This window comes from Galeopterus variegatus, unplaced genomic scaffold, assembly GCF_000696425.1.
Source record: "Galeopterus variegatus unplaced genomic scaffold, G_variegatus-3.0.2 Scaffold2941, whole genome shotgun sequence".
Lineage (NCBI taxonomy): Eukaryota > Metazoa > Chordata > Mammalia > Dermoptera > Cynocephalidae > Galeopterus > Galeopterus variegatus.
Genome location: NW_007729052.1, coordinates 126865 through 136035, shown reverse-complemented (window position 1 = coordinate 136035; position 9171 = coordinate 126865). Strand labels below are relative to the sequence as shown.

Here is a 9171-nt window from a genome sequence, read left to right as displayed (position 1 = left end):
AGTAACAGCTACTCCAACACACTTAACGCAGTCTGAGAGGCCGGGCTGGGAACAGACAGGGTATGATGCAGTTTGACAGTCTGCTCCTCAGCAGCAGGTCTATGGTCTGGTAAGAGAATGAAAGTGATTCCACAAGTCTCAGAACATTTACTGAAAAATTTTACTTGTTCCCAGTCCAACCAAAAGGTATTACATACCACTTTGTAGGTTGTTTCTTTTCATCGTGGTCTCACCAGACCAATGCATTGATTACTTCTCTGTCCTGTACTCTGATATTTAAAGAGAAGGATGGAGTTTGTGTGATCACGTCAATACATGAAGGACACAAAAGGACATATGCAGTGACACATAAAAGGCCAGACATACCAAGAGAATGGGGAACAATGTGTGGCTTTTATAACACCATCACCAACTATCCTAATATCCTTTATTGAATTAACCTGACATTTAAAATCTGTACTCTGTCTGCAGCAAGCTCTCCCTGTCTCCTAATCTCAGTGATGTCATCTTTGGCAAGCAATAAACTTTAAAGAAGAAATAAGACACTAAAACAGAAAAAAGATTGATAACATGGTTGCCAAAAGGAGAAGGCACCAATTCCAAATGTACAAGCACCAGGTACAGTGATATGGACCGAATCTCTTGGAGTTGGGTGGTTATGGTGGTAGGGAGGATCAGGAAAAGATGGGGTGGCACCCACCCTGGGATTACAATGTTGAAAGTTGAAGGCAGAAAGCGTTGAGGTCCACATTCCCTTTAAACTACTGTGTCCAGGGCCGGCCCCGTGGCTCACTCGGGAGAGTGCGGCGCTGGGAGCGCTGAGGCCGCGGGTTCGGATCCTATATAGGGATGGCCAGTGTGCTCACTGGCTGAGCATGGTGCGGATGACACCGTGCCGAGGGTTACAACCCCCTTACCGGTCAAAAACAAACAAACAAAAAAAACCTACTGTGTCCAAAGAGAGTTGCTGTAAATGAGCTTTTTACCACTTGGAAAGGAAGAAGGGAGAGATTTAAACCAACTAAACTTATAAACCGTAATTATACCCTATGTTTAGGGAAATGTGAGTTGCATCAGGATGCTTGGCACGATAAAGGTTACAATGCAGTCTGCCAATATATTGTGATTTCCAATGAAGCATGATATCATTTAGGTGGTTGTCTTGGAAAAGAGCAAAAGAAACTTTCTAGAAGGCCAAAATCATAGTCACTCTGAAAATTACATTATGCACAAAGTAGAAACTGCAGGCCATGCAGGAACAGAGTCGTGCCTTCCAAGTAGACTACCTGTTCTGAAGCTGACTGGGAAGAGCTGCCGTTGGTGGGGCTCCGGGGCTCCGACTGGGGAGGTGGGTCCCAGAGTCACAGGAGGTGTGCAGGCCATGAGATTTCCCCAACACTTAGGCAGAGTGTGAGAGATGTAATGGAGCTCTCTGGGAAGTGGCGCCAACATGGAGGAACGAGCAAAGAATTAAGGCAGATGTAGCACAGGACTGGAAGTGTATATATGCCTTTTTGGTAATAGCTGCTTGTCCACAGGGATGTGATGCAGATGGCTAGGTGATGTCTCATAATACCTGATATCCTGGATAACGTAGTAGTCCACACCAAGTGTTCAAAGCTGCCAGAGTTTCTCATGAGGCAGATGCATATCTGACGTCAAGAACAGAAGCAGCCTGAGGACAGAAGGGAAGACAGGGATGAAAGAGCAGGTAAACAACACAAACTGCTGACTCTGGTGTACCAAAAAGCAGAGGGTGCGAACCCACCCAACGTATATAGCAAGTACAGTGCACTACAAACACACACCCCTGTGGACAGCATAAAAGTATGGCCTCTAGAGCTGGATGTCTGGGGCTCAAATCCTGGCTCTGCCCCTTTCTAGTTGTATGACTTCGGGGCAAGTTACCTTTTCTTTTTGAGCTTCAGTTTCCTCATCTGCAGAATATACACAACAATGCCCCTGTGGACAGCATAAAAGTATGGCCTCTAGAGCTGGATGTCTGGGGCTCAAATCCTGGCTCTGCCCCTTTCTAGTTGTATGACTTCAGGGCAAGTTACCTTTTCTTTTTGAGCTTCAGTTTCCTCATCTGCAGAATATACACAACAATGATGCCTATTTCACAGGATTAAGTAAAAATATCTGAACAGGGCATATTAACGCAGTGCTTGGCAAACAGTGAGGCTCAGGTATGTTACCAGTCATAGGTGCATGATTTCCCTGGGGATGCTGCAGCAGCTGCCCCAGTCCACAGCAGCCATGAGGTCCTGCTGGGATACAGAAATACCTAAGATCGCAGGACCTTCCTGTAAAGCTACAAATGGATTTCCTAAATCCCTTACCCAATTTATTTTACTTATTTTCTTGGTGGCTGGCCGGTACAGGGATCAAACCCTTGACCTCGGTGTTATCAGCACCACACTCTAACCAACCGAACTAAGCAGCCAGCCCTCCCTTCTCACATTTTTCAAAATTGTCTTCCAGGCCCAAACCTAAAGTTTACATGGTGTCTCGTTGCTAGGGAAACAACTGGGCTATAAATCAAAAATCTGAAAAGCGGCTGATCCTTCCACTGAAATCACATTTTAGAAGAGCTGTTTTTGGTTCAATCAGGAGATTTCTCCTCACTGGTAATATACTCGATCATTCCAAACTTTTTTTTTTTTTTTTTTTTTTAAGATCATTCCAAACTTTTAAGTGAGAATCTTTATCTCTAATCCAGTCGTTTTTAGCATCCCTCCATGCCCTTCCTTCAATGCAAGGTTGGATGTGCACCCCTGCCCCAGTACCCAATGCTTGACCAACTTAAAGAGCTCTCAATCTCAAAAGCTCAAATCCCTTAAACGATTCTGCCTTTTTAGCCCAGAAGGAAATAATCTGTAACTGACAGATTATGTTACTAGAACTTCTAGCAATTCTGATGTTCTCCTCCCTGTGTGTTCCACATAATACATAAAATCTGAGGGCAGAGGGGACAGGCCGGCCACCAAGAGACATCTTTTTAAGCTGCTGGACTCCATGTGATAAATAAGAATGTGCAATTTTACAAACACTCCAATTTCTGAGCACTGACCGGACAGACAATTAACCAGCATTCTACAAGTTCCCTTAGGCCCCTGGTGAACACAAAGAAGCAGTTGGTCATTACAGATTAACTTCCTTCTGCAAAATAACATAAGAAGAACCAAAAACCAGGGTGGTGGGGGAGGGCTGGTTCCATAAGAAGCACAAAAAGAAAGGGACTAAAGAAATAGAGAAGGAGGGGAGCTGGAGGGAATGTTTTAAATAACTAAGGGAAAGAAAACCTTTTAAAGGTGATGTAAAGATTATAAAGATTAGTTAGGGGCCGGCCTGGTGGCGCACTGCTACAGTGCGCCGCTTGGGAAGCGCAGCGGCACTCCCGCCGAGGGTTTGGATCCCACATACAGACCGGCCGCTCACTGGCTGAGCGAGGTGCGGGGGCAACACCGAGGGTTGCGATCCCGTTGCCGGTCACAAAAAAAAAGACAAAAAGGAAAAAAAAAAAGATTAGTTAGATAATACCATTCTCCTGTTTGTTTTTTGGAGAGAAGGCTGGGTAAACAAACACATGGAAGATTAACCAACAAAGAGAAACTAAGATTGCTGCTTGGTGGAAAAAGAAATTATATAGGTATTTTCAGTATAGTCAATATGATTAAGTGGACCATTAAGGGTGGACCTCTGCATTAAGAAAGAGAAGTAAAAAAGTACTTGACTTATCTGTTAGTAAATGAACCAGGCATAAAAGAATGAAGAAAAAACATATGCAAAAGAACTCATACCCTGTTGGTGGTGATTCTTGGATCTAAATTTACTATCACATTTTTTATGCATGCTCTGCTAACACAAGGTTTCATTAAATATGACGATGGAACACAGCCAGAGTTTCCTATTATTTCTGTGTCTAATAATCCTGGGAAGTTGGAAACACACATGGAAGAAAACTTGCAAATTCTAATGTTCCTTCCCCAGCAGCCCCATCATTTCAGAGCTTCCTAAAATGAGTTCAGGACTTCCAGGAAGTTAATTTGTTGTTAAAGGGGCAAATAGCACTGGGAGGAAAAATCACTCCTAAATGTTAAAAGCAATTTCATTTCACTCATAGGCTATTATGTTACAGGTTCTTGGGATGGACCACACATGCAGGTGACTCAAGCGTACAACTCACACTGGCAAAATTACAGACTTTGTACACTTATTACAATGATTTTCTGGTAGAAGCCTCTAAAGAATTTAACAAAATGTTTCAACACTTTTATAACAGGCGGAAGTGCCTTGAGGCCCTTTTTCAAATTGGCACTGAAGCCCTGTATGAACCAGTGACAGCATGCTCTCAGGGGATGTCGCCTTCTCACATGGCGCTCCCAAGTGTAAGTCAGGAGGGGACTTCTGGGCTGTTTCTAGAGCCAGACTCTTACAGCAAAGGAGTAGCACACATGACAGAAAACAGATCATCTCAAACCATTCCTGCATGGTTTGAGGAAGACTTTCATGAGAAATTGACTTCGCTTATAAAGCCAAATTAATCCTTAAATCACCATGTCAGTGAACACATTCAGATATAAAGTGATTGGCAATCCCCATTCTCATCTGCCCTGGGAAGGGAGGTAGAAATGTAGCAGGGTGGGCCAGGCTAGAGGGGGAAATGACAAGCAACCCTGGCACAGAATGGGGGAGGTGGCAGCTTGATTGAGTTGGTGAAATCAGTGCCACCAGCCCAGAAATCACTAGAATGTAAGCCACCATCCTAGAAGTTCTAGCCAGCCACAGGCCTAAAACTGTCCCCAACGATACTTAAGCCAGTTAGCCCCAAATGGCATCAAAGCCTGGAAGATTTGGACAGCAGAGACAGACCTCAGGAGCTCCTGGTTGGCTTGCTGTGCAGACTCATCCAGTAAATTCATTAACCTCAGAATATGACAACACACTTTACATAACTAAGCTTTACTGACATTCCTCAAGGCACTTCCAACTTCCTGTTTCATTACAGTTTTTACTGTATTTAAGGAAATATTGGTAACTGTGTGGTGGGAGGATAGAATTAAGGGCTGGATAGTCAGCTCAGTTGGTTAGAGTGCAGTGTAATAACACCAAGGTCAAGGGTTAGGATCCCCATACTGGCAGCTGCCAAAAAAAAAAAAGAATTAAGAATTTTCCCAGGAATTAAAATGTGAATAATATACAGTGATCAATAATTGACTGCAGTAAACACACATATATTACAGTATTTTCAGGATAAGGTTACTGATACAGCTGAAACCTGAAAATATATCTACAGCTGAAAAAGTCATCCTTTCAAAAATTAAGTGGAATACAGAGCATGAACCTGGCAGAGAAGAGATTGTATTGTTTCAGATTTACCTCATCTTCCTCTTCAGGCATCTTAAGAGAATTATCCGGGGACTTTACAGGTTTCTGGTTACTTGGCCCATTAGTCTCTTCTTTACCATGTTCTGCCTCCCATTCTTGTAAAACTTCATCTATGTTGAAGCGGCGTCGATAATTTACAAAAAAGTTTTTCACTTGAACCACTGATTTGTTTCCAATCACATCTGAGATTGCCTGAAAATCTCGGCCATATTTCCTGATGGCTAAGGATGTAAGAGAGCATTTTTTTTCAATACAAGAGAAGAACAAATTTTAAAATACCACACTTGAGACTTACCCCTTTATCCAGATAAGGTAACACAGGCTTTTCATAGCAGGCACTATCTTAGTGTATTATACCAATGGAAAGAAGCAGTGGTCAATTCTAGATACATTCTGTACATGACTGTTCAACAAAGTTCAGTAAGACCTTGTCATCAAGACATTGTCTTCCCATCATATAGTTGTAGACATTCTCCATTTGTCTTTTCAGGAGCGCCAGGTCCAGAGAACCTCCAACCTTAAAATTCTAACACTTAATTTGCTTCTTTTGAGATTGTGTATTTTCCTGACTATTCAGAGCTCAACAAATAACTGCTAAAACGAAATAGTTACACCCTTTGAAAAATGAGGCTTCCATGTTATTTTTTACAACTTGTGAGAAATGAGAAAGGAAAAAAAAATGTAAAGCCCAAGGAAATACAGTAATTTCGCTAAGAGATATCCACTAGGAGAATATTATCCTCCAAGAATTTGATTCAATATGAGGATGTGCTGGGAGCAGGGTAGTACATAACTTTTTCCTAAAAATCTACCATTGTTCATAAGCTCTTTATAAGGAAAAACTTCCCCATACCTTGTACAGCGAGAAGCTGCTCTTCTGTGGTCCAACGTGCATTACATTTCTGAATGACCTGGATATCAAAATGAGTCATTTTAGTACATTACATTTAGAGATGAGTATGTCCTCATGAGGGTTTAATGAACATTTCTTTTTCTCACATCAAAATTTTAACATCAACTAGATTCATAAAAGTATGTCTATACCCTTTCTAAGGTAAAAGATGTATACTGCAGATACATCACATAAATATTAAATTCTTAAACATGTAAAACTTGGGTATGATTTCTGAGATGATGTTAACATAATCCTACCTCTGGAAGTCGATATGGCTCTATTCCACCATCAAGTTTTTCTTTGAGAGCACTGTTTGTTTGCTTAATATTCTGAATCTAAGAGGGGAAAAAAAGATTTTCATTTGAAAATGTAGATGTATGAAAAGAAAATAGGACTAAGAAAACTAAAAAAACCAACAAAAAACCAAAAAGAGGCTCCTAACCTCTGTTGTAGCCAAAACTTGAGGTCCCTTTAGTATCCTTTGAGAGCATTTAACTAGATTCTCTAATTTGCTTGCTTACAGTAAACAGATAATGGATGTCTGAGAAGGGGATGGTGGTAAAAAGTCTCTTGAGTACACGGTCCTAATCTACTGTTTCCTAACAGGTGATCACCTGAGCCACAAAACACACATCTGGTGTCTGCAACAAAAGACAAAGACTGGAATGTCTGGGCTTCCTACCATATAGAATTGAGCTGTTACTTCAACAGAGCAGCCACAGTAAAGGCCTAAGAGGCATAGGCTTTACAAGAGAACTGCAGCTACAGCCACAAAGAGCCCCCGGCACTGTGCTGTCCAGGCACGCCACTAACTATACCCAGGGGAGAAAGATGCAAGTGCAGACTTCTTTAATGGGGGGAAAAGAGAAAGCAATTTGTCAGCAAGTTTTCCCTAAGCCCAACTTTGATGAACTGTAATTTCTTCATTTTCTCACAAATTACCTTTTTTTACATTATCCCTTTGACTCAGTGTTCCTAATATTTCACTCCCTTGCCCAATCAAAAGAAAGATACAAACAATACAAACTTTTATTTCCCCCTGGACTCCTGAACAAGACAAGTCATGGAAGCATGCCCTTTCCTCTGAACTCCAAGCAGAGGGACGTTTCTGGGCCAAGCACTAGGGGAACTCTGATTCTAGTATTTCTCGTCTTTGAGTAATCACACAAGCAAATATGAAAGCAAAGGAAGAATGGACTGATTTTCTCAAGCAAAACATCAAAGATATTCATGAGTAGAAGATGCTTCCAAAAGAAGAAATGTTACTCATAAAAGCAATTGAAGAAAAGCAGGGCTTCGGAGGAGGCAAAGGGGTGGGAGAGGGGGGGGATGGTAGTGGAAGACACTGCTGTACAGGCATTTCTAATAATTCTCTCTCCTATCCTCTTTTTTTTTTTGGTCCTTTTTTGAGACCGGCCGCACCGCGCTCAGCCAGTGAGCGCTGTGAGCTCACCGATCATCCCTATATAGGATCCGAACCCACGGCGAGAGCGCTGCTGCGCTCCCATCACCGCACTCTCCCGAGTGCGCCACGGGCTTGGCCCTCTCCTTGAGCGCTGTGAGCTCACCGATCATCCCTATATAGGATCCGAACCCACGGCGGGAGCGCTGCTGCGCTCCCATCACCGCACTCTCCCGAGTGCGCCACGGGCTTGGCCCTCTCCTATCCTCTTTTTAAAGACTTTTTATACTTACACAATTTTTTGAAAGTCCATTTTTTCAAGGGCTCACATTTTAGAGAATTCCAGTTTCACACATTCTTTCCTCCTGTTCTATTTTTTCTAAGAGGTTCAAAAGGGAGGGGACATGTGTAGGAAAAAATTTTCTCACTGGGAGACCAGTGGCCAAGTAAATAAGACCAGCACTGTGAGGCCTAGAATCTGACCCTCTTTGCCATTAGTAAGTGCCTCAGAGTCTACCAGAAATATAGTCCACTCCAAATCATTCTGCATTTATACCAAAACAGAAAGAAGACTGAAAATAAAAATACAGGAAATGTGCACAAAATTTACCCTACAATAAAACCACAAATGGGGACCTTGATTTGCTGAAATGTGCTTTAATTCACTTTGTGTTGAAAAGGTACACATCAGAAGAAAATAAACTGGTACTAGAACTTTACTCAAAGGAAGTTCCTGGGAAAGTAATGCCAAGTTCTCACATCAGAACTGACAACAGAACTCTGATGATGGAAATGCTCTGAGGCTGTGCTGTGCAATGTGGCTGCCCCGCCACTGGCCACATGTTGCAATGAAGCACCTGAAATGTGGCTTATGTGACTGAGGGACTGAATTTGTTATTTTTTCTATTTTAATTAATTTAAATTAAAATAACCATATGTGGCTGCTAGCTACCATACTGGACAGCATAATTATCAGGCTCATGCTCAGTGCTCTTTCAGTTATCAAAAACCCTTAAAATACTGCAAGGTACTCAGATTATGTTCACTGAATTTGCCTTAGGCTAAAAACTAGACTTAGAAACTTCCAACAAGGAATAAGCCAATACTTTCCTCACTTTAACTGGCTCTCATAGATGGCACAAAACTGGGCATTTAATGCATTTTGATTAAGTAACATGCACTTTCCAATGAGGTCAATGTGTTTATACATGCATTTTCTGTCTAAAATCAATAGATGAAGAAGCTGAGAAACTAAAATGCAAAATACACAGATTCTGAACCAAAAATTAGTTCTAAATTTTCATTAGACTACACCCGTTCCTGATGCATTTTCCATATTAGAATTAACCAGTGTTTATTAATCAGAGTAAGAATAGGTGTTAGTTGCCAGCATCATGCCAACAGGAAAGGAAGCCAGAGTGGCAACATGATAGGCAAGAAATAGGATACAAAAGCAATCAGCATGTACAGAAAAAACAAAATC

The 9171-nt window shown here is 41.8% G+C and overlaps 1 protein-coding gene across 1 annotated transcript in view; it reads right to left on the bottom strand.

Moving 5' to 3' along the window:
- Positions 1-883: 883 nt before the first annotated feature.
- Positions 884-9171, bottom strand: part of RCOR1 (REST corepressor 1) — a 50486-nt gene continuing 42198 nt past the window's right edge. Inside the window, exons 8-11 of the mRNA XM_008583496.1 lie at positions 6544-6621; positions 6245-6302; positions 5383-5612; positions 884-1675 (exon numbers count right to left, since the gene is read on the bottom strand). Coding sequence (XP_008581718.1) covers positions 1634-1675; positions 5383-5612; positions 6245-6302; positions 6544-6621 — 408 coding nt within the window. The 3' untranslated portion in view covers positions 884-1633. The remainder of the gene's footprint in view (positions 1676-5382; positions 5613-6244; positions 6303-6543; positions 6622-9171) is intronic.